A 25,708-nucleotide genomic window follows, 5' to 3' on the forward strand; every position below is an offset into this window, starting at 1 on the left:
GTACTCTTCTCAGTTCAGTAGAAAAGAACATTCTCAAAGCAGGAGATCTTTTTTTTTTTTTTTTTAAACAGCAGTGTTGGACTCCCTAAATGAAATGCTGTACTTGAAGGAATGTCTGGCTTTGGAGAAGCTGATGTAGAAGTGAACCAAATGAATAATTCAATGCATTTTTTCCTGCTTGGATGTTTCTGCAGTTCTAGTTAAAATCACAATTTGCAGTTGGGCGAGCTCTATGTTTACTTTTGAGATGTAACATTTTAAAGACAACAAATCAATTGCTGTTTTTTTCCCTTAGCAGATTGAAGATTAGAAGAATTTAAAGTATTAACTGTTCATCCGTGTGAGCTATGGTGACAAAGTCCAACATTGACACAAACTCTTCATCTTTTTATTTTTAATGAAAAGTGAAAATGTACACATGCTAAATTTAGCACTAACAAATGTGAATTGTGTATAGCAAAAGTGAGCTAGAATACTTTTTTTTTTTACCCCAAAAGAAAAAAAAAACATCTGCAGAACACTGCAGATAATGGAAGAAAAACATCTGAATACATAATTCTACATAAGTGTATACACCAAAATCTAAGTACAGAAGTGTATAACGTCATCGTAATCAAGCTTTTGCAAACCCTCTGTAACTTACATTCCAGCTTAGCACTGTCATTCCTAAACTTGAAAGCGTAGTCAAAAAGTAAAATGCAAATAAGAGTACAGAAAATCTGAAGTGCCATCAACTTCTTTCACAAGTGAAAAAAAGATGCTGCGCATTTCGGATAATGTGACATTTAAAGCAAAGTCTCCACAAATATCTGTCTTTAGTTTTCCTACTTGATAAAAAGAAAAAAAAAAAAAAAAGTGAATTTATTGTTGCTGGCAGGATGATATGGATGAAATAACCAGGATGAATTGAGGGGGGAAGGGGAGAAAGAGGAGCTAAGAAATCAGATCCATTCAATGAGCCTTCAAACTCACTTCAGCAGCAGGGATAAATAATTTAATCAACTCCGCTTCATTTTTTCCGAGCTCCCCAGCGCAATAGGCAGATATTAAAAAATAAAACTTTAAAATTCATGAGCAGTTGCGTGCAGAAGAACTAACGCTACATACTAAGGAATATAAAGTGCTATCAGTGTAAGCGCTTCGTGTGTATCCACATCTGCGTGTGCCTTTTAGCTCATATTTTTCACCATATGAAAAGAAATCATTGGTGAAATGTATAAACGCAACTTTATTTATTTATTTTTTTTTTCGATGTACAGTTTGGAGGCGTGGGCGAATACCTGCAGTCAGGCGTTTTCAGCACTGTTTGGCACTGTGGTTAACGAGAACACCGCATGACAAGGCACTGCACTTAGAAAGATGTGAAATAACAAGTAGGGTTCACCAAAGGCAGCTATAGGGCTCTAATTGGGGGAAAATAGCTAGAAAACAGCCATTTGGTAAAAGTCACCAATATCAGATGGTGCCATTAACATGACAAATGATCAATCATCATTTTAACGAGGTGATTTTAATCCCCAGAACAACTCCATACATATAAAAATAAAACTCGGTGATGAAAAGGTGTTCCTTCCTTTTATAATTTATTAAGGACGCATCGATAAACGCGAAGGAAAACGAACGGCACCGAATGGTCAGAAGTTCCCCAAATATTCCTATTTTGTATTACACAGTGGCAGATATATATCACCGTTTTCAGAACTCAAACCACACCGCCGACTTTTCGCCATTTGCGGCGCTCGGGTCACCCCCGCAGTTACATCTCAGTGGTTGAGCGGTGGCAGCAACGCCCAAATGCCCGTATTTCCAAACTACCGAATGCGTAGTTTTTACGTGTGAACCCAAGTGATGCAGCGAAACTAATCGCAAACTTTAGGGCTAACCATAACCCAGCCCAGGCTACGTCTGACACGCACAACGCAGCCGCACCGCCGAGAGACAACAAATACACATAAAACGCATTATCTGATGTTCGTATCATCTACGGAAAGCTCTGATTTGGCACACAAGGCGTCATTCTGATTTCCATTCATTTTGCAACATCGTGAAAATTCAGAGTGCCGGCAGTTACGGGCACTGCTGCCTTCTGCCTTCAGAAACCTGCGCGAAACCCACGGGACGCGCACAAAGCTCTCCGCTCCCGAACGCTTCCCATTCCTATCGCGCGGCCGACGACGCGAATCGCGTGTCGGAACTGGGGCTGCGTGTCGTCATCCCGCAGGAAGCGGCCGTTCCCCTCGGAGGAGACGAGGCACGCAAAACCTCTGTCCGCGCGGCTCAACTTTCGTTTTCAACCGGCTCGGGAGCTCCCGGTGACACGCAGCCACCGCCCCCGGCCACGAAGGGACGCAGGCTCCGCGCCGGGAGGCGCCGGGGCGGGGACGCACCGCCGCGGGCCGCACCGCCGAGGGCCTCCCCGTGCCCTGGGACCCGCTCGCCGGCCCCGGCTCCGCCGCTTCCCCTTCCCCCGGCGCTCCGGAGCGGCAGGGCGGGACGTGCGGCTCGGCCGGCGGCGGGGAGCGGGCCGGGCCCGGGTGGGCGGCGGCGGCGGCCGGGAAGGAGAGGGGCCGGGAGCGCTCCCGGGGAGCCACGTGGGCCCGCTCGGCGGCCGTCCCCGCCCGCCCGCCGGGAAACCGCCCCCAGACGCGGGCGGCGAGCGGCTCCTCCCGGCTCCGAGCCGCCGGAGGGAAGGAGGCTGCAGGCCGAGCTGTCACCTGCGGTGTCGCGGCCAGGGCACTGAGCCTTGTGGTACCGATGGGCAGCAAAAGATTCCCAGCAGCTTCCTGGAGGAAGCGGCACGAAGCGCCCGCAGCCAGAGCGAGGGAGGGCGAGCGCCGAGTGGGGCATTCTTCGCTCTGTGCAATAAAGTTGGTCGTGTGGATACGGTGAATGCATGTCGTGAAAAGTGCCTAACGTCGTGACCTCTCCTCAGCGAAAGACAGGGCTGTGACGCTTTAAGAATTAATAATCGGGAAGCGGCTTAAGCGGATTCCTTAAACACAAGCGAGGAAAAGCTTTGGTGTCAATTCTTTCTTTTTTTTTTTCTTTTTTTTCTTTTTCTTTTTTTTTTTTTAGAACGTAGGTGTTTGTTCCAGCAAATACTGCAGAGCAGAAGAGTTTGACTCTCCGAGTGATTTGCAGATCGCGGTCCCGATCTGAAGGATTTGAAGGAGGGATGTGCCGAGCGCACGTCCCACGCCGGCTCCGCGCTGTCAGAGGCTGCGGCTCCGCGGCCGCTGCGTCCTTCTCTCCCTCCCTCCCTCTTTCCCTGCCGCGTTCCGACTCAATGGATACCCGCGGAGCAGCCAAGCGCGCACCTCCGCGCACAGCGGAGCGCACCGCGGGGTGCGGGCACGAAGCGGGGAAGCGGCGGATGGGATTTTCCCTTCTATCCGCTGCTGGTTCCTGGAGGGAAAGCCAACAAGACGTTCAGCTATTGATTCTACCCTCATAAGGCACAAACACAAAAAACCGAAACGCGCTAAGCCTCCGCATCGATTCGAGCTGCTAAAAGCACGCGAATCGCGGAGCTTGGAAGAATGTTTTACTCCGAAGGGCTCTGAATCGCCGCCGATAAGCTGCCCCGTTGGGCGGCCCCTCCGACGGGAGGAGAACTCTCCCACGGGCACGGGCAGGGCCGGGCGGAGGAAGGCGGACGGGGCTGGGGCTGAGACCGGGGCCGGTGCGCAGGGTGGGTGCCCCGCACCTGCGTGCCAGTCCTTCCGAAGCGCCAACACCGCCCGAGCCGAAGGCAAAGGAGAGCGGCTTCCATCTATTTCCCACCGCGCGGAGGAGCGGGGGCTTTCTGCCCGTCACCGCCTTGCCGTGTGTATGTGCGTGCGTGTGTGTGTGTACACAGATCTATCTCCTGGAGAGGGATTAATTAGCCGGCTTGGAGCCGCGAGAGGCTGCAGTGACGAGCCCAGTGGCGATTGGCCGCCCGCCCGCCTGGCCCTGCCTTTATAATTTCCACACGAGTGCATCTGGGCTCTTATACAAACCAAGAGGCAGCGCCTCTGACATATCCACACACACACGCGGCACTTTTTCCACCGTCTGATTAACCGCCCCGCACACACACGGTGATTACTACGGGAAAACGTAAATAAATACGAAGAGGTTCTCTTATTTCGACTACTGGAAGGCTCGCTGTGTCTCAGTGCAACTTTTGTTTTTCTCGCTGCCGGGGAAGGTGCAGCTCTCGATGCTCTCCTCTCGCTCCCGGACCCTTTAAAAGAAGGGGGAGGAAAAGCATCGCCCCCCCTCCCCCCCCCCCCGCCCCGGCCCCCCGCCCGCCCCCCCGCCCCGCACACTCCGCCGCGGCCGATCCCAAAAAGCAGGAAGAGAGCATCCGAGGAGCAGCCGCCGCCCGCGGGAGCCGCGCGTTCCACTCCGGAGGCGGCAGCCCGATTCTCCCCGAAGTTGGCTCCCGCCTTAGCAGCCGCATTGGATCCCACAGCCTACTGCGAGACTCCGGTGTACAATCCGGATCTCTGCCCCAACATGATCGCGGCCCAGGCCAAGCTGGTGTACCACCTGAACAAGTACTACAACGAGAAGTGCCAAGCCAGGAAAGCCGCCATCGCCAAGACGATCCGCGAGGTGTGCAAGGTGGTGTCGGACGTGCTGAAGGAGGTGGAGGTGCAGGAGCCGCGCTTCATCAGCTCCCTCAACGAGATGGACAACCGCTACGAGGGCCTGGAAGTCATCTCCCCCACCGAGTTCGAGGTGGTGCTCTACCTCAACCAGATGGGGGTCTTCAACTTCGTGGACGACGGCTCCCTGCCGGGCTGCGCCGTGCTGAAGCTGAGCGACGGCCGCAAGCGGAGCATGTCGCTCTGGGTGGAATTCATCACGGCCTCGGGCTACCTCTCGGCCCGCAAGATCCGCTCCCGCTTCCAGACGCTGGTGGCCCAAGCCGTGGATAAGTGCAGTTACAGGGACGTGGTAAAGATGGTGGCGGACACCAGCGAGGTGAAGCTGAGGATCAGGGACAGGTACGTGGTGCAGATCACGCCCGCCTTCAAGTGCACGGGGATCTGGCCGCGGAGCGCTGCCCACTGGCCGCTGCCCCACATCCCCTGGCCCGGCCCCAACCGCGTGGCCGAGGTGAAGGCGGAGGGCTTCAACCTGCTCTCCAAGGAGTGCCACTCGCTGGCGGGCAAGCAGAGCTCGGCCGAGAGCGACGCCTGGGTGCTGCAGTTCGCCGAAGCCGAGAACAGACTGCAGATGGGCGGCTGCAGGAAGAAATGCCTCTCCATCCTCAAAACGCTGCGGGACCGGCACCTGGAGCTGCCGGGCCAGCCGCTCAACAACTACCACATGAAGACTCTCGTTTCGTACGAATGCGAAAAGCACCCGCGGGAGTCGGACTGGGACGAGTCGTGCTTGGGCGATCGGCTCAACGGGATTTTGCTGCAGCTCATCTCCTGCCTGCAGTGCAGGAGGTGCCCGCACTACTTCTTGCCCAACTTAGACCTCTTTCAGGGCAAACCTCACTCGGCCCTGGAAAACGCGGCCAAACAGACGTGGCGGCTGGCCAGGGAGATACTGACCAACCCGAAAAGTTTGGAGAAACTTTAGAGGGGAGCCCTAAAAGGGCCCGAACCGGCTTCTGTCCCGACGAAGTTTAAGCTTCCCGTTCGAAAAGTCAGAGATTTCCACTTGACAATGCAAACAGTGTTCTCTTAAAAAAAAAAAAAAAAAAAAAAAAAAAAAAAAAAAAAAAAGAAAAAAAAAAAAAAAAAAAAGAAAAAAGAAAAGAAAAAAAAAAGGAAAAAAAATGGAATATAGCGTAGGCTCTTCACCGAGAAAAGCGAATACAAACCGCAAGCATCACTCCTCCAGTCCTCGTCACGGTTTTGCAGTTTCCCGCGAAAAATAATAATAATAAAAAATTAAAAAAAATGAAAAATCAATGTGTTACCCGGAAAAGCGAAATTGGCCGTGATTTACCGCGGCTGTGAGCACTCCGCCCAGGAACGGCACCCACGGATTATAACAAACGCGATCTTTTTCTGTACCCCCCCATCCCCCCTCCCCCGTGAGTAAACGCTGTTTGGAGACGCCACCTGACCGACCCCGATGTACCTTTTAATTTGTATCAGATATTGTGAGCTCACATTGTCTTTGAAATTGTGGATGTTGGTGTTTTGTGATTTGGTGAACAGAAGTTAAATTGCCATTTTGGATACTTCAAGGACATTTTCTGCTAACGAGAAGATACCATTTGAAAAGGTAGATTTTATCACGGTACTTTTGTTAATTGTCTTTTGAAGTGTCTGAACTTAACGAGTTTACATTTTTTCGTTTCATATATATTGCTTGTTCTATTTCTAACATTCCATAAATATACTTGAAATGTTATTTAAATATATTCGAAAGAAATTTGGATTCTGCTTATATAATAACGCTTGAATATTGGAATTATATATTTGAAAATGCACTTGAAATACACTGGATAATTACCTTTTGTGATTTAGATTTTAATTTCTGTTCCTGATTTATTTAATTACGAGCTAATAAATGAAGTAAAACGCCTCTGGGTGAGCGTTTCAATACCGGATCAAGTTTTCTACTTGAAAAAAAAATCAGAGGGCGGCCACGTTTTGTGAATTTCCACTTTGCTGTCGACAGTTACTTAAACCCCGTAAAGCAGAAAACTTGAGGGAGCCGCCTGATTTTGGATAGTTTTGCAGGGCAAGGAAATGTCGGCGGCGAATTTAGCTCTCGATGGCCACCAGCGGCTGTCAGGCACTGATGCAGTTATTCGGTCGGTAGCGCCGTTCCGGCCGTCAGAAAACAAACCCGTTTTCACGGGGTTTCCCATAGGCGCTCGGGAAGGAGCCCCGTGCCGAGCTAAAACGAGCGTTTGGTGCAAACAGTAAGCAAGAAGCAAGTAAAATTTATAGGTGAAGGGGTCGAGCCGGAGCCAATAACTCGAACAACAATATTACTTCTGCCCTCCAAATCCGTTCTGAATGCGATCAGCCCGCCGGTTGAGCACAGAGCCCCGAGCCCTGCCGCAGGGACAACGTGTGCGTGCTGCACCGCGGCGTTCCCCCACTGCCGCTCCGTCCCCGGCCGCGTTCCTCACCGCCTCCAAATGCAAAGTAACGCGAGGACTGTGCTTAGTGCCCCCGCGGTCAACAAGTGCCGAACGGGCCGAACGTCGGTGTAACACCCACCGGCGGCTTGTTAGAGAGAGAGCGCTGTAAGGAACCCGTTATTCCGAGTGGCTGGGAGAGAATCACTTCTGCCAGTGCTGCGATGAAAACCCCCAGTTCCAGGAATTATTCGTCCAAGAGAAGTCACCTTTCTACAACCACGCTTACGTTCGGCTGGGTTCGATAGTGTTTTTCTCTGAAATTATTTATGACATTTCTGCCAAACAAAAACCAAACGCCTCCCTGTAAAAGTATCTCTCCTATTCCCTCTCCAGAGAGGCTTCTAACGTTCTCCAGCTCGTTAATAAAAAAAATAACAAAGCGACAACGCTAAGAGTAGAAAGAGATGCGGGAGAGGGGAGCGCCCGACCGGCCCTCCTCGCCTTCCCCTCCGCTGCCGCGGCCCGGGGCAGCCCCGCTGTGCGGCCGGGCGGCGCTGGGGGTTGGTGACATTCGGCGACGGCAGGAAAACAGCAGAGCTTTCCCAGGCACCGAGGCTTGGGTACATGCCTATTTCCTTCCTTCCCCCACAACCCCCCCTCCACCCCCCCCCTTTTTAAATATTAGCTTGCATTTCAGCAGCGAGCACGTTTACTACAAATTCTTTACGTGGAAACCAACGCTCTCGAAATAAAGAGGTTCTCTGATAACATCGATAGGGGTAAATCCCTCTGCTGCGCCTTAGCCTGGGACTGCGGTTACCTCCAGGGATTTCAGAGCAATTGGCTTAACTGCTAAATCTGCCCGCGCTCATACAAAGGCACCGAGAGAAAGGCTGCTGGAAAACGCGCCCGCCGCCGTAATAGAGGATTTACCATCATTAATACGCGGAAGAAATGCAGCGGGAGCCCGCGGGAGGGGCGGCCCCGAGCCACGCGTGTCCCCGAGCTCGCTCGCTCACCTTGGGGTCGATCTTCTTGAAGGCCGGGTCGTCCTCGTCCACCTCGAAGTAGATCTCGGTGGTGGTGATGGAGAGCGTCCCTTTGGCCACCACCACGGGGGCGACGAGCTGGGCCGGCGTGCTCAGCACCACGGGGCCTGCAAGACAGCGGCAGCGGCGTCACCTCGGGCCCGGCCGGCCCAACCCCGCGGCCCGGCCCCTTCCCTCCGCCCGGCGGTGCCCGGCGGTGCCCCGCGCAAACCCCGCGGGGAAGCGCCTCGCTCGGTCCTCTCCCGCTTTGAACTCCGCGGTCGGGACAGGAAAAGAGTTTGCGGGCTGCGGGCAAATCAGCGAGCACATGGAAGGGTTAGGGCGGAAAGCGCTGCCTCTCGCACGTAGGTCCCTCTCCCTCCGTGCCCCTTTGCTCCTCGTTAACACCACCGCTGTTTATGGGCCGTGGCGGGGGCTCCGTGCCCCGCATCTCCCGGCCCCGCACCGCACCCCGAGGGCAGCGCCGGGGATGGGGTCGTGGGGACCCCTCTGAGCACAGCACACAGACAAAGGCTGCTGCCATCGTTAGGGGTATTTATGGCAGTGTCATTTTTATTTCAGCTCGCTGTCACTTCACCCTTTTAAAATGCCTGTAACGAGGTTTCGCTCGGATGTACGCCGTAACGAGGCACTGGTGTGGGCACTGGGAGATGGGATGGGAAAACCCATGTGAGAGGCAGCCTTCTGCGCTCACTTTGTTAGGTCTTAATTCAAGAAAAACTGCTTTAAGGCAAAAGGTAGCGCAGGATCACTTTGTCACCATCTTCGGTAGGAATGCAGTGAAAGCTGACAGTGTCGATGCTTTGGAAGCTCACTTGCTGTAATTAAAAGATGAAATATAAAATGCTTTTCTGGATTTAACTGCTGAATGGTGGAGGGTGATTTGTACACACATAAACACACGTGTACGCACACACAAACATCCGATGTACAAACAATAAAAGCCTGAACACTGAGAGACTCAGCCCAGCATTCACCCAGCGCACCTTTAGGAGCAGCCAAACCCATCACCTCAGCGAGTGGCAAAACCCCTTTTGTTCGCTTCCTGCGGTTCAAACCCTTCTGCCCCAAGAGGAAAACCTCGGTCAGCGAGCGCCCACCATGGCCGACATTGCCAGGCCCCAGCCTCGTGAGGACGAAGACTGCGTGTTTGGGGACTGTTGTGGCCTAGCTCTGCTCGCTGGCCCTAAGGCTGGGATGTTGTCCCAAAGCAGGGATGTGGTCCCAGGGCCGGGATGTGTCCCCACGTCCCGGCTGCGGCCCTGCTCCTCTCAGACCCACACACCACAGTGCCACTGCTCAGCATGCAGCAGCGCTTCGAATTACCCACTTAGCCCAAATTAATCCTGTTTCAGCACATCTCACTGTCATGTTCTTAATGTTTCCCTTTGCTGTAACACCCAATTTGAGGCTGTACTGCACAATATTTTGTCATTCTCTGCAGCAAAATAAACACAGAGGAAGGCACAGACTGCTGGTGTACAAGGACAAGCTGAAACGTGGGTTTCAGTGACAGCTCTCAGCAGCCCGGCATGGCAGGCAGCAAAATATTGATACGAACTCTATTTTCTTTCATTTTATTGTTTTCCATCTCCTAATAAAGCAGGGCAGCCTCCTGACCCCGGTCAGCTGATCGGGATCACATGCGCGGGGCTGCCTCGCCGCTCTCCCCGTCCTGCCTCCATCTTTCCTTCCTCCCTGCACCGTGAGAAACAGCCGGGCCGGACCTCGCAGGGCCGGGGAAACTCGGCCGCAGGCTCCGAGGGCAGGCGGATCGATCCGAAAGGCCGCTTTAAAGGCTCATCAATCTTCATCAAGCTTGCTCGAGTAATTACGCCCGATTCCCTTGTACGATTACAAGTGGATTTGGGTTTCAATTCCCCAGGCCCCCTCTCTTTGTGTTTACAGAAGGGGAGGCCGAGGCTGCCGCCCCGCGGAGCGCTCCCCCGGAGCCGGCCCGGCCCCTCAGCCCGCACCCGGCGACGGAGCGCGGAGCCCGGAGCTCCGAGGATGAGCCCGGCCGGCCGCTGCCGCTTTAAGGAGGCGTCTGTGGGGCTTTGCGGTGTCCCAGAAGGAAGGCCATCAATTTAATCCAATTACCCCTTTTCCCTGGTGTTGCGTGGCTAAAATAAAAAAATAAAGGCATCTCTACTTTGCGGTTCAAATGCCAAACCCTGTGAGCTGACGTGCGGGAGGAGACAATGGGTGTGCCCGCACGGAGCTGGGAATGGCTCCGGACCGGAGCACGGGGCAGCGCTGCGTGAACGTGGAGGGGAAGGGGCAATCTCCCCGAGGCTGTCACTGAACGGCTACTGGCTCCATCCTCCCCATCTCGAGGACGGCCCCGTGCCCCAGGAGGCACCCGGGAGGACACCCGCGTCTGGGGCATCCCTATCGATACCTCTGACATGTAACCAGGAATCAGCGGCATTCTGCTTTGCAGAAGAGAAAACGTTCTCTTTTTCGAAATAAATAAATAAATAAATAAATAAAACAGCCGAAAAAATTTTTAAAGCAGTGGATAAATTAGGGATTCGAGGGGAGGGAGTTCAAACTAAGTTTAAAAAAAAAAAAAAATCTTGGCAGTTTTTTTTTTTTTTTCCTCCCCTCTCCCGAAAGCACAACGCGAACAAAATACTCGGCATTAGCAGTGTGTCATTTTTACACTTGTCCTTTGGAAATCTCCAATTACAACTTCCAATTCCATAGCACGTTTAAGGAGCACGGAGTCTTTTTGTTGTAGCCTTCAGGGAGCAAACCAGCCACTGAGAGAATACGAAATTAATCCACTACAGCTATAGAGAGAGAGGATTATGCTTTAATCCCCTTTGGGACAGTCTCTGCATTTTAAGAATCCGATATTAAAATGTTTACAGAGAGCGTAATCAAAATATTGAGGATTTTCCATATGGCAACGGGGCTATCGGGGAAGCTCTGGGTCCCCTTCCAACGCACCCGATTTATCAATATAATGGAACAAAAGCCGGGCACACCTGAGCCGAGCGCCGAGGCTCGTTCCCACGCGATGCTGAGCCCCGGGCACCGCGGAGCCGCCGCTCGGGCGGGGAGAGGGAAGCGGGGAGAGCGGCCGCGTCGGTGCCGTGCGGGGATCAGGGCGGGGATGGAGCCGCCGGCACGCTTCGGCTCCAGGGGAAAAGAGAGGCGGTGGTCGCTCCCGCTCATCCCGAGATTCTGGGTTTGGCAAAAGGACGCTAGGTTCAAGATCTCGCCAGCTGTTTGGACCCTAACCGAGAGCATCTCCGAGTTATTTCGTTGCCTCCTGTCAACCTGAAGCGGTCCGGGCAGCAGAGAGGCTGCGAGCTAACAAAGAGGTTCTGGCCTTAAAAGCAAAGCAGGAATCACTTTGGATCCGAGAGTTTTGTGATCTGCTCAAATGGAGGATTTTCCACTCTGCCCGATTCCTGTGGTCTGCACACGTGATTTACATTTCTAAAATAAATGCTACTACTACGCACGTATACATTTTAAAATAATATTTCCTTTCTGAAAGTAAATGACTGTGGGATTAGGGGGTCCCACATTTTATTCAAAAGCAGAATGTAACCTCTCTCCTCTCTGCTAATTTTTGTTCAATGGAGACTTCAGTTGGTGCACTTGGTTCTTGCAGCTATATTCTAGTGCTTGTATTTTTCAAGGAAGTCAATGCAAGCAAAAGGCTCCATCAGGTGAGAGAGTGTGAGATCTACTAAAGCACCACTGATATAATCCCAACTCTTTAGGGAAGCCCCAAAAGAGTGATATTATGAAAAGTTACTTCAAACGTCTTTGCTTTCAAAAAATTTGGAAGAGTTGAACATGGGGTATGATTAGGAGCCTGAGAATTACACCAGAGGTACATTTACTAAGACGGTTGGGTGTAATTCTTCCCCAGTAAGATAAAGTATGTGCTCTTACATGCTGAATTACAGAAGCAAGCAGTTTTACCTACTGCAGACTTACAAGTCTAAAAGTAACATTTTGGTGATCATTAACAGATGAAAAAAACTCAGTGGGCCAAATACTTTGAAAATGGTTCCAATCATCCAGACCAGTTATATTTTACGGTCTCCTGATAATTATTCTGAAAAGTGGTGAGTATTGCCACATTTAATTCTGAGATAACACTATTCTGAAAGAAAAAAAAAAACAGAATCTCTTTTTCATAAAGGGTTTAGCATGGAAAACACAGAACAGAACAGTTGAAACTAATTACTAGGTAAAGTAGTTTGTATAAACTATAATGGTAATTTAATATGATACCTAAACAAAAAAAAACCTAAATGTTAAGGATAACTATTAAACATCAGCCACAACGTGCCTGAAATAAGACAACTGAAATTACCTCAGCAGTTTCACTCCAAAGCCAAATGTTTGTGACACCAGCTTGCATTAAAAATGACCACAAGTCCCTATATTTGAAACAATTTGTGTGTGACACCAAAAGCTCACGCACACCCAAAACTTCAGTTCATGTCAGATAAACTACATGGCATGCAAGCAGAAACAGGGATAAGCACCAGAAGCCTTTGGGGAAAGCTCTGTAGTCAGGAAAGCAAAACATATTTCAACAAATTAATATCACGCACACACGCATATATAATGTTATTATTAATCTAACGCTCATACAAGCTCTGCCACATTAATAATAAATAAAGAACTTATGATTCCTAAAGAAACAGTTTGCAGAATTCAGACTTTTTTTTTTCTTTTCTTTTTCTTTTTTTTTTTTTTTTTTTTTTACTTGGATCCTATTGGCATCAAAAGTCTGAAACAAAGTACTCTTTGAAAAGACTTCTGCAGTAAATGCATTGGACTTACGTGAGGATGGTGGCCCTCAGTTTGTTCTCCACCACAGCAGATACAGGGAGTAACTGCTTCATTCAAGCCGAAGTTTTTAGAAGAGTGCATCTATACATCTCCCTTCACGTATCACTTTCAACAGTTGCAATGAAGAAAACGATTTGCACAAGTTTTTGATTGCAAAAAAAGAGAACCGAAGTCTAAATGTGACTGTTATAGTCCTGTGTTTCTCTTCCTGCACTGAATAACAACCCCAACTCCTTTCCTGTTTTTAAAGTTTTCAAAGCTCACTTTTCAGGCTTTTTACTCTTCCACAATCATATGTTTCACATTGTGAGGGAGGGATTGATTTTTATAGTTTGTTTGAATGTCAATGCCAGTGTGGATAGGCCATGATATCCAAAATTTTCCCTACTTTTTCCTTTTTCTCCTCCACAAACCATATAGCACTACTACTAACATCAAAGATCAACTTCAATGGTCTTTTTTTTCCAACAGAAATAACTAAACAATTACAGTGACTCAATTCTCTTAAGTGGTGCCATAACAGCACACAAATGTGTTTGATTAAAAATAAAATGTAAATAAAAGTAATTTTATGCATTACAACTGCAAATAAAACAGTAAGAAGCTGTTAAAATACATAGTTACGATGAGATTGTGAATATATTTAAAGATAGTGTTGCGTAAGAAAAAATAAGTCATTTTCTCTCAAATGTATGCATACTTCCTATAGATTTGAATTAAGTGACACACTTACAGGTAAATAGAATTCCAAGTCTTCCTGGTCATATTAAAAGAAAAATATAAAATACGAATTCTTCCTTAGGAAAATGTGCCTCACAGCATTCCTAGAAATGTGTAGCTTTTTATATAGTTCAAAGCATGATGGAAAGCAAGCACTTAACAGAATGGTTACAGAATACACAGAGGCAAGCTCAATACTGTACCAAACTCAGTCTTTTTAGGCATCTGTTCACTTATGGTCCAGTAGAAGAATAAGCTGCGTGTCTAACAGACTAAAGCAATTTAGGATATCAACTTCTGCCTCCTTACGGGGGTAAAGGCTGACTTGCTTGGTGGCATACATGAGAGCCTCATAATTGTGTGAAAGCCTGGAGTGGCTTACATGGGTTTAGTGTTGTTCCAGGACGTGTTCAAGCACCAACCTGCCAGATGATCAGGTATTAATAATACCTGAAAAATCATGTAATGATTTACAGCTGGCCAGAAACTTCAGTGCTTCAGATAAGAACCTCACTACTGCAGTGCATACCTTTGCCACTTCAAAATTAGATTCATACAATGTGCTCTGCCTGGAGCGGTATCTTAGAAGCACTGAGTAATTTAAGCTATTTTAGAAAGTAAGATCTTGATTGTTTAGCAACGCATCCAGATGTGAGTAAACTACACTAATGCAATATGACCTGCGCTGGCTTTCTCCTCATTCTTAGATAAAATTTAAGACACTTTTTTTTTCAACCTAGAAAGCCTTAAGTGATTCTAAATGTGGACATGTAAGTGACAGGTTTTCTTTGAGACAACCACTACAGCTGTCTTTTTAATCAAAAAGTTACAGAAAAAAAGCACACCTTAGAAAAGTATATTTGATAGTAGAAGAAGAAACATGAAAGCGGAGATAGCATCCTGCTATAGCAATATACTGCTGAAACAGGAACTCACTGTAATAAGTCAAGAACACGAGGGATCAAATCCCAGTTGCAAGGCTGAGTGCACCAGACTTGACAGGTATCTTATACAGTCCAGCCCGTGTACCTTGTCATGCCGATAGAGCTCAATTGATTAGAAATGAAATGAAAGATGGGAGCCTTCAGTTTTCAATTTCCTCCAGTCTCCGTTCTGGAAAGGCTCTTCCGGATAAAGCGAAAGCCTTGTATTTCTTGGGGCTTTAGTGAAGGGAAGTATTATGTTCAGATAGCTCATGATATTTTTAAGTTTACTTATTTGGTTAGCTACTCAGATACGTGCGTGGGAAGAAAGAAAGAAGTTGTTAAGTTAGCATCTAACTTGCTTGGTGTATTTGGAAGAATCATCTAAAATGAAATAGTTCTAACTTCAATGTTTCCTGAAAATATGAGTGTTTCTAAACCACACCAGAATGACTGAAGAGTGTTTCTGAGTATAACTGTCTACTGGCCAATGGCATGCTTTACACATCTACACTTTGGTACATCCAAAGACTATCCCACCAAGATTCTCCAGTTCCTTGTAAAAGGAGAACTGAGGCACCAGTCTCTCTCATGTGGGCTTTTTGTTTTACCTGATTTACCTGATTTCACTGCATTTTTTTTTTTCTGAACCTCCTACTCATCCATTACATTTTATTCAAGGCTTTTTCCAGGTTCAGAAGTTAAAAAGATGGAGGCTGACAGAGCATGCTCCCATAAATATTATTTCTTCAGAAAGCCAAGGTAAAAGGACTCATGTTAACAGGCTACCAGCGAGGACTGCTCAAATGCACTGGATGGAGTCACCTCTTGTATGGTTTCTGACCAATGGAACCAAGACCAACCAACACTGCCTGCTCAACTGGTTTTCTAGCTTGCTTCTGTAACATCAGTGACAAAAACAAAATGGAAAAATCTCTGTCCACAAGTCAGAGAAAGTGTTTAGTGTAGGTACCATTAATGCTGTTCCTACCACTCATCTATTTGGGTTGGTCCCTGTAAAGCCCTATGAAGATTTTGGAGAAGGGGGATTTTCCCATAGAAATCAATTGTAGAGTCAAGATGAAATAAGGTGCCTAACTGTGGAGGGTGGCTCCTTATATCTATGCTTTACACCATAAGTACAGAGCTTAAATTAATTTTAAAGCTTGGAAATAAAGAAATCTGGCTGCCATTCTAAAAGTCAAGGATGCTCAGGCTTAGAATGGGGCATAGTAAGGTACAAAGAGAAGAGCTCTTCAAAGCTGTCCTAACAAGCACTATCATCTATGACTGACAACTATCTTATAAAATATTTAACTATTTTGGATAGTACTGTGGAAAACATGATTAGAATAAATACTGAGATGTCTAAAAATAGAATGTTAGAGAAACCGTGAGGCTTTTTTTGTTTGTTTGTTTTCAGTGTGAATGCCAACTGCATATCAAAAGTAGAACTGTTTTCAGTTTATGCCTGAATCTATATTCTAAATTAAACTCATACAAATATGTTTTTCTTTTTTATACTTAGACTAGAGGATCAAAATCTGAATATATAATAAGCAGAAACTGTGGAAATCTGGCTGAATGCATGTTTGGAAGTACAAAGCTTGTGTGGTTACACGTCTGCCATAAAAAGGGAAAAAGAATCACATCTCCCACATTCCTGTTTCTACCCCAAGTAAGCAACCCCTCCAACAACATTTCTGTCTGGAATACTAATTTGCAAGAAAAATGGACTTCAGGAAGAGAAAACTACTCAGGAGTGTACTGAATTCAGTAAATAGTTTCCACTGAAGAGCTTGATAAAATAGGAGAAATATTAATATTTTTTGGGGGAATTTCCTAATGGAACTTTGATATTTGACTGATGTATTTGTGAGCACATATACATACTTTCTTTAAAGAAAAAAACATAAAAGAAGTGAAAGCTTAAGATGCCTTAGCCGCCTGACATGGACAGTAAAAGAGTGAGAGGAGGGAGAAAGGAAATGAGAAAAAAAAAAAAGAGAATAAGGACTACCTCTGACTCTGGAAGCCTCAGAGGTGCAAGCTGTTGGAGGATGAGAAGGAACTATTAGGAAGCATCACTATATTCTTACTCATCGGAAAGGCCGCAGAAGGGTTGGAGAGGGAAAATGAGTGCTCTTGTAAATAGTCTCATGTTTGCCTTCCAGGAGCTTGAGAGGGGTGGGGATGATTCCTCTCCTCTTCTCTGTAAGATGGGTGGGCTGTGCTCACTGCTGGAGACACTCTAAATGCCTTCAACCCATTATTTTGACAGCAAATGATGCAATAAAACTATTTCTAGTTGGCACCAAGAAAATGACACTTTTTTCCTTCAAAATCAAATCTCAAAATCTGCCTAAACAGTAGAAGCCCAGGTTATTGTTCTTTTATTTAATTAGGGAAAACCACCATTCATCTAATTACACCAATAAAACTGACAGAAATTATCCTATTTACCTGAGAATCATTTTGAGAAGGGAACAGAAGAAAAGCAATGAAAATGTGCCCCTACATTTCTTCTTAAGAATCAGCAAGAAAAAGCTGCAGACTTTTCTTCTTAGAGATAGTCTACACTAATCACATCTTGTAAAGAAAAACCAACCTCTGATTTTGGCCACAAGATATTTTACCATATTGAAATATATATATATATATATATATATATATATGGATAAATATTAAATATGCTTTATTTATACGTATAAAGATGACTTCATTTTATTTAGCTTTTCCATCCTAAATACTTCTTTGGTGAGCTTTTTGTGGGCTTGGGTGCAGTTCCTTGGTGTGTTAGTGTTTTTATTGCTGCATCTGGACCTGTGCGAGGCTACAAAATAATTTCAGAAATGTAAATGAGTTCTTTGTTAGAACCTGAAATAGAAAATTTCCCTAAGGGCTAGATAACATACTCTTTTTTTTTTTTTTTTTTCTTTTTTTTTCGTAGGTACTGTCATACAATTGTAACTGTAGCTCTATGTACTAGAATGTTTGGGCACAATTCCAAATATTTTTTTTTTTTTTTTTTTTCAATTGGAAATTGCTCAAATCATGATGGTTTCTGTCAGAAAAGAGACAAAAGGCTTATTTTGCATAGGCCACAAAACAGATGTTGATAATGTTTGGTTACCACCAGTCTTGTCTGGACTTCAAACAGATGACCTGGAAGTGAAAGGTCTTATATCTCATTAATAATAATAATACAAGCTGTCAAATCCTCATGACCTAACGAAGGGCAGTAAGTCAATACGCTCAGTGCACTACCAGAAAGTCTGGAGAGAGCGTATATCACATTTAGTCTTTAAAGCTAACAAGGATTAGTTAGCTATGCTGGCTTGGGGTGGATGACCATCTTTATGAGAAGTAGTAATGCTACCTGCTAGAATGATTTCTATACTGAAGTTGCTAAAAGTTAAGGCAGTGCTAGGCTGCTTTTCATAAATTTTCCTGGCACATTTGTATTGTCGGGGGGGTTCCCTCCATCTAGAGACATCTGTCCAAGAAGAAAGGAAGATTCTGCAGTAAAAGTTACGGTATATTAAGATTGAGACTCATTAAAGGCTCACTAAAGTTAGTGGCTTTCCTTGGGCTTATTCGGATGAATTGCTCAGTCTCCTCTGTACAGTGGAGAGAATAATATGCATTTACTCTGGTAAGGGTGCTGTGAGGCTGTAATCCTCCATCGCTTACAAGAAAGTCAGATTCTGAGTTGATTGAGCCCATGCAAGTAACCAGACAGATGCCTGCCAAAGTCTTTTGACTTCCTAAAATAGTCCAAAGCCTTACATTTTATACCTTTATTTCCTTTCTTCTTTACTAAAAACTACTTTTTAGAGTGTAGCAAAAGACTTTGTCAGGGCTCTTTTGCTTGGCTGGGTCTATTTGCTAATGCCACCAGCCATATGACTTGTACAGAACATGCAGGCTAAATTCTGCTCTCAGATGTGCACAAACAACTCTCAGCCAACCATCTGCAACTCCACGACAAAGAGAATGTATTTCTAAAAGTAAAATACGTAAAGCAGAAATGATTCAACGCTTATCTGCTTTCTATGACCCATTTTAGTGCAGATGTTCTTTTTAATAAGTATTACTTACCTATTACAACACTTTTCCCTTTGAGAATACTAACTTTTCATATTAGAATACATCTGCATATTTTTCATTTTGACAAAAAAAATCATCAATAATAAGAAAACGAACTTATTAGTTAGCAAACTTGCATTTTCAGGCTCTTAAGAGAAAAGGTAAGCATGTGAGAGCTCTGCTGGAGCATTAGAAAATTGAAGTGAGAAAGAAGGAAGAGTTAGTAATATCAAGTCACTACACTGGATTTGATTGTATTAATCACAGTTTTGCAATAAATTAGAAAACTGTTAGAATAGATTGGGCTATCTCAGTTATTAGTTCTAACAGAGAAGTGACTTGCCTCTTGAAGTGAACAGTCTGGGAAGTAAAGGAGATAAAACTGAAACAGAAAAATGTAAAACGTTTTAATACGTAAATGCTAAAACAAGAAAAACATCTTTTAAAAACTGGTTATACTGCAAGACAGGTAAAATACTGCTTCAGTTAAAAATCCTGATGCAAACTTAGAATTCATAATGCTAAGAATATAATAATATAAAATCTGATTTTTATATTTTATTAAAATGCTACTTAATATAATGAAATCTGACTGCCATCAGAACATATGGAATACTAAGATTATATAATAAAAATATTCAGACTATAATTATCTAAAAAATTCTCCATCCCATATGTAATTTATCAAAGTGAACTTTACATTGATTTGTGCCACATGGTTGATGAAAAACTATAAAGAGTCTCTGGAACAAAACGTATGTAGAAAGATAACTTTGTAAGAACAGTCTCAATCTGTTTCAGACTTTCCTTTTTTAGTTTTAACTTCATATATCAAAATATTGTAATATTTATATTCTTCTACTTAAAAGTTTTCTAAAACCTTAAAAGATGGCTTTTTAAAAGCTACCTTACTTTCCTGGAATAAACAATGTTAAATTGTTTTAGTTAAATGTGGGCAATCTTAAATCAATTTAAATCTAGTTTATAATGATTTTGTTTAATTCCTATCCCTTATTGAGGCAATCCAAATCATTATAAACCGAGTTTATATTGATTTAAACTTTAAAGGTAAATTGGGGGCATATCTGAATATAGAAATTCCTATGTGTCATTCCACTTTGGACATTAACTAGATAAAAATGATGTTGTGATGTACCATAACTTCATATACCTAAAAAAATTCCAGATTACGTTCACCAAATCAACATTAACTCCTCAGAATTAGGTAAGAGCAGGCTTTATTAGGACTTGCTCTTCAGATCCCACAGAGGTTGCTCTAAACTTCTTTGGAAGAAAACTCACTTTCCTTGCCTAATGATTTTCTTGATTTCAGCTATCGATCTCAAGTTTCGGAGTCACACTGTATATACTGAAAACTGTGGAAAGCAGTGCTCTCTAAGGGCAAAACCACACAGGAAAACAGACAAGGTATGGAGATTGATTGGCAAAATTGATTATTGATTGACTGGCAAAAATTGCACAAGACTTATGATACTAGGTGTGACCATTAACTCTCAGCAATATTTCCACTTCAGAAACGAGCAACAGTTGAAGATGTAAGGTTGCAGTTAATCTGACATAAAAGCAAGACTGTGGAAAGTGGGTTCTTTTTGGGAAATTCACGGTTTTTGGTACATTTATAGCACCAAGATCATACCACCTCACCTCTCTTGGAGACACCTCGCTTCCCTTCTCACTGTTGATGTGGAACAAAAAGAGTAATTGCTGACACTGGTGGGACTGTCAATATGTGAAAAGTTAATTTGTTTCAATTTCTATCATTTGTCTTTTGCTAATACCTATAGTATCTCCCAATTTATACAAACTGTAAAAGCAAAGGACTAGAACTACTGTTCTGTGTCCTAAATGAGCAGGGAATGTCATCTGCACAGTGATCTCCCGTAAGATGTATATGCTTCACAGAAATACTTAAGGAATCGCTACAATAGAATTCTAATAATTTATTATTATTATTATTATTATTATTATTATTATTGTTGTTGTTGTTGTTGTTGTTGTTGTTGTTATTATATCAGAAGGATGAAGGTATAGGGATTGCTGATTTAACTGAACAGGCAGTCTTGGGGCATATCTGGGAGCTTCAGAGCTGACTGTGAGATTTTCCAGACTGGGCAAGAATTTTTCTGAATGCTTCACTCTACTAATATACACTTGAATATAGTTGCTTGTTGCAGCCCTTAAGCTATAGAAATGGTATGCATTTTTAGCTGGAATCAGTGCTCTTAGACATGAGAACTTAGCCAAAACAATACTGAGTTTTCCCTTCTAAAGGAGAAAGGGACATTGATCAAATTATCCCAATAACGGTCCTACTTGCCTTATCGTTTTATTAACTTAAAATAACAGCGTTTCAGCAATAGTTAGCTGCAGACTGAAAAAGCACATTGACATATTATCTATGATAATCATATACTGAAGGTTGCTCTCAAGTAAAAATATTTACTTCCCCTCTGCTCTAGTTTCAAAGTATGAGACTAAATTCCACTTAGGGTTTGTTTTTTAAACATCCGTTTATAATCTCTGCTACAAATTTCCACTATGGCATCAGAAGAAAATGCAAGAGCAAAGAAAGATAGCTATTTTAGAAATTCAATTATACTGAAAAAAATCCTCAGACATCACTAAGCTTCCCCTTAATCGAGTAACTTAATAAAGATATTCCTAAGTAAATTAACCTAAAAAAAAATCCATACTGCATTTCACAGTTCTCACATTTTTATCTCATTTGAGAGGAGATTGCATTTTCAACTTCCAGCATGCCTTTCTTTCCAGACTACTTCCCCAGGAAATACAATATTTCTTCAAGACAGAGCTGTAACAGAACATACTGGAACCTGGATAAAACAGAGACCTCACTGCAGACCTTCACACGGGGAGAAAGGACAAGAGAGGATCTTTCATGAATGTTTCTACAGAAGATTCAATCCCCAATCATATTTCAACTAATGAAGCTCATACCTTGGCTGCAGCCACATTCCTCCTTAGTCCCTATCTACAACAGGCATTATTTTTTCCCCTACTGGGCTGAAATACACCACAGTGACAGCAGTGGGTGCCAGCAGGAGCACAGCCACAGTGACTCACAAAACATTGAACTGTGGAATTAAGTTCCCACTTCCATTTCAGACAGAACTATTCCATAGTGGTTTTCAACAAAGTCTTCAACAAAAAGTCATAGGCAGCAATAACAGTACTGGTTATTTCTCACATCTCTGCTGAAAGATTGAGCAACAGGCACATGTTTTGCAATCAGTTCCCCCAGTTCATAAAAGCAGGACATACTACATCCAGAACATAAATAACCTCTTCTCAGTGTAATTGTATACTTAACTCTCAATATTAAGAGACTAACTGCAAAGGTTCAGAATTAACAAGTTAAAAAAAGTCTTTTGACATTTATCCTAGTTGTAATGAAAAATCACATTTACCTGCAAGGTTGTCAATTTCCTTCTCTTGGAGGAGACTAACAGCATCATCATCTCCTTCCAGCATAAGCTCTGTTTCTGCATTCTGATTTACCACAGCTTGACTTCGGAAAGTTTTCTTGGATTTTACTACATCTTCTTCAGTGCCTAAAAAGAGTTATAGATGTTATGAATATAGCTGAATAATGTTTAGAACAATTTAAGTCAAGAAGTAAAAAATAAAGCATAAACCACCTTTATTAAAAAAAAAAAATGGAAGGAACATTTTCTAAGACATCATCAAGGTCTAAAAAAATACGCAGTCCTAGTCTGTGCTCCAAAATATATTTTGAATACAACAGAAACTGTTTCACAAAGAGTCTCCTGCTGCTAATAATTATTTTATTGCTTTATGTTCTATGTTTTGGCTTTCAACCTGCAAGAAATTAAGCAGAAATTTCTCTTCAGTTCCTGGTGTCCTCTGATTGACATCTCGGAGCTCAAATCACCTGCTCTTAGTAAAGGAGATGCTTGTGGGAATTCAAAATTTCAGCTTTGGAGATGAATGGAGGAATGAAAGGAAGGTGGGGTAGGAGACTGGTTATCTCAATTTACACTAACAAAGTAGGCTATATAAAGATTCAAAAATACATGCCTGGTGATGGAACTCTGATACGTATTTATGTGTTTTAAGGAGGACAATAAAATGTTTGTACATGGACATAGAATCACCAAGGTTGAAAAAGACCTCCAAGGTCATCCAGTCCAACCATGTGCAAATTTATAGAACTACAGAATGGCTTCGGTTGGAAGGTACCATAGACCCCTTCCAATACCAATGCTCTGCTATGCGCAGGGCTGCCACCCACCGGCTCAGGCTGCCCGAGGCCCCATCCAATTTGGCTTTGAGTATCTCCAGGGATGTGGCACCCTCAGCTTCTCAGGGCAACGTCTTGCTGTGTCTTATCACACTCTGAGTATAGAATTTTTTCCTAACATCGAACCTAAATTTCCCCTCTTTTAGTTTAAAGTCATTCTCCCTTGTTCTATCACTATCTGACCGTGTAAAAAGCTGGTCTCTTTCCAGTTTATACTCTCCCCTCAAGTACTGGAAGGCCACAATGAGGTCTCCCTGGGACCTTCTCTTCTCCAAGCCCATCTCCCTCAATCTTTCTTCACAGAAGAGATATTCCAACCCTCTGATCGTCTTTGTGGCCCTCTGAACTCCCTCCAACAGATCTGCATCTTTCTTATGCTGAGGGCCCCAGACTTGGATGCAATACTCCCGTTGGGGCCTCATGAGAGCAGAGTAGAAGGGGACAATCAGCTCCCTCACCCTCGCCTCACAGAGAGGTTTTAGCTTTTCCTCTTGCCTACAACTGACTTTTTTTTGCTTGGACTGATCATTCCTTAGGGTGGATGATATATCATCATACGTTTTGGGAAGGTCCTACCAGTGCACCTCAGAGTTCATTGACATAATTTAGGAAATAAATCATAGTGTGGCCAATGATAGAATCACAGTTTTTGTTTTAGAACTGCCAGTAGCTTTCACGTACTGCTGTGACATCTACACAGTGTTTATTTTCTTTTTTGAGAAGAGGTCATTAGTTTTATTTTCAGTTCTACACACTCATAGTAGTCTTTAGGGTAGACAGCTTTCTCTTTTTCCATAATGCAAAAGCCTGCACCTTCACCTTGACCTGTATAAGATCTGAGCATCTTCAGTTATGCTGTAAGAAGTAAAAAAAAAAAGAAATCTAGTCTCTCGTCTATATCACAAGTCAGAAATTTTCTTTCTACAAAGCTAGAGAAATAAGGGTGAAATCTGAGAAAAATTGAATGAGCATGAATTTTGATAATTTTCCACAAGGCCTGAGCTTCACACAGTGAATATCACTATGGCAGACGTAAAACAATGAGGTAAAGCCCATTAAAACTCATGGCCTCATACGCAAACAGGACAGCTAACTGGAACATAGTAAGAAGATAGATTAGTGAAGATACACGCATGGACTTGAATTGATTTGTCAGACAGTTTTGTTATTAAAAACAGTGGGGAAGGTGTTATAATTTTCTCTCTCACTCTTACATGATTCTTTTAATTATTTCATACGCAGGCGAGTTGCAGCAAACAAAAATACTGGAATATAGTGTTTTTACTCCTTTAGTGTCTTTACTCTAAAGATCATTGTAAATATGCCACTTGACACCACTACAAACTGAGACAGTCTCCCATTTTAAATAGTCTAATATTAGTTTTCTGTATTTTTATAATTCAAACTGCTATTCCTGAAACAATATGGTTAAGACACGCAAGGAAGAAAAACAACTTGTGTTCTAAGCCCCAAATTAAGGACAATGTCTTTAGTCTTCCTACTTGTCGTTCTCTCCATTAGCACTGTGCTGATACTCACATTGATAAGACAATACTGATGTCAATATCTATGTTGGTATACTGATATTTTTGCTGTGTTTAAAATAGGCTGTGATCTTTACCTCATTTACACGGATTGCTATTTAGTGTAGCGATCTGTAATTATTCACCCAATGTACAAATGAATCATTTTTGTTTTTCCTAATATATAAAAAGGAGCAAGAATTGTAGGAAGTTTGGAAAACACAAAGGAGTAATGTGCAGTAACAGACCTTCTAGTGAGTGTTACGAAAGTTTCTGTAATTTATAAGATGTGGTGATTTTCAAATGAAGTGCTTCCAGAATTCTAATCTGGAATAATCATAGCATCAGTAATTTCTGTAGCAACTGATTAGATTAGTGACTATCCTTGAAACTATTTGTGCACAAAGAGATATTTTTAAAATTACTGGAAAAAAGTTCCAAGTCCCAAATGATTACTACAACGCATCAGCAGAAGCACTTGAAATTTAGTGCATTTTAAATCTCTTGTGATGGGGGTTCCAGTAACCAGATTACAGAAATACTGCCATACAGTCATGTATGCAATGTGATGGAGTAGAATGCATTATATTAGTTTGGCAAATTTGGAGCTTAGCAACAAGACAAATGCTTCTAAGATCCATTCTGGTTTATAATACTAAACATACATTTATCTGAAAGAAATATAGTAAATGGTGCTTCTTTCTCATGATGGAAAAGGCTCTGGTTTGGCTGTTGTTTAAATTTATCACTTTGTTGAGTGCGCCTCAGTTTTGCTGTACTGTACTAAACATTTATCTAAATGAAAGTGCACAAGACCCAGAGTTGCCCTTCAATCACTATATCCTTTATGAATTAGAGTTCCATTTATCAAAATTACAGCAAGAAGAGTAGGGTCTCACAGGGCTGTCTCATTACAAGGCTTGTAAACACTGTCCTTACAAAGAAATGGTTTAACACCTAACAAATCAAAAACTGATTGGGAATAGAATTTATTTGAGATCATCTATCTTCAGAAGACGTGCTGTACTGAGTGCACTTCTTGGCCTTTCTACCCATTCATCAAGAAATTAACAAGCGAATACCACAGACCACCAGATCTCCTTGGATCCTGAAACGTGAAATATGTTCAAAACAGATCTGTCACAGATGTTCTATTTTTATATTTCAAGATGACTTCAAAAAGGTTTTAAAATAAGAGGAGCTCTCAAAATAAGAGTAAAAAGAAA

The 25,708-nt window shown here is 43.7% G+C and overlaps 3 protein-coding genes across 14 annotated transcripts in view; 2 read left to right on the forward strand and 1 right to left on the reverse strand.

The window, feature by feature from the left end:
- NBEA (neurobeachin) overlaps nucleotides 1-25,708 on the reverse strand; it is a 469,696-nt gene that overhangs the window by 143,001 nt on the left and 300,987 nt on the right. For 7 of the 12 annotated variants that reach the window (XM_085216022.1, XM_085216026.1, XM_085216021.1 and 4 more), the window contains 3 exons: nucleotides 22,106-22,249; nucleotides 19,000-19,038; nucleotides 8,068-8,204 (listed from right to left, as the gene is read on the reverse strand). In XM_085216022.1, the coding sequence (XP_085072148.1) occupies nucleotides 8,068-8,204; nucleotides 19,000-19,038; nucleotides 22,106-22,249 (320 nt within the window). The remainder of the gene's footprint in view (nucleotides 1-8,067; nucleotides 8,205-18,999; nucleotides 19,039-22,105; nucleotides 22,250-25,708) is intronic. The other 5 variants (XM_085216030.1, XM_085216029.1, XM_085216028.1 and 2 more) reach the window with 1 other exon arrangement.
- Nucleotides 1,970-3,171, forward strand: LOC146545783 (uncharacterized; the record flags this gene model as incomplete). The annotated part of the gene is made up of 1 exon (XM_085216788.1): nucleotides 1,970-3,171. A coding segment is annotated over one exon (771 nt), but the record flags the coding sequence as incomplete, so codon positions are not given.
- MAB21L1 (mab-21 like 1) lies at nucleotides 4,333-6,537 on the forward strand. The gene has a single exon (XM_010727127.3). It carries the CDS (start codon nucleotides 4,504-4,506, stop codon nucleotides 5,581-5,583), a length of 1,080 nt encoding a protein of 359 aa, XP_010725429.1. The 5' UTR covers nucleotides 4,333-4,503; the 3' UTR covers nucleotides 5,584-6,537.

Source organism: Meleagris gallopavo, chromosome 1, assembly GCF_905368555.1.
Source record: "Meleagris gallopavo chromosome 1, MGAL_WU_HG_1.1, whole genome shotgun sequence".
NCBI lineage: Eukaryota > Metazoa > Chordata > Aves > Galliformes > Phasianidae > Meleagris > Meleagris gallopavo.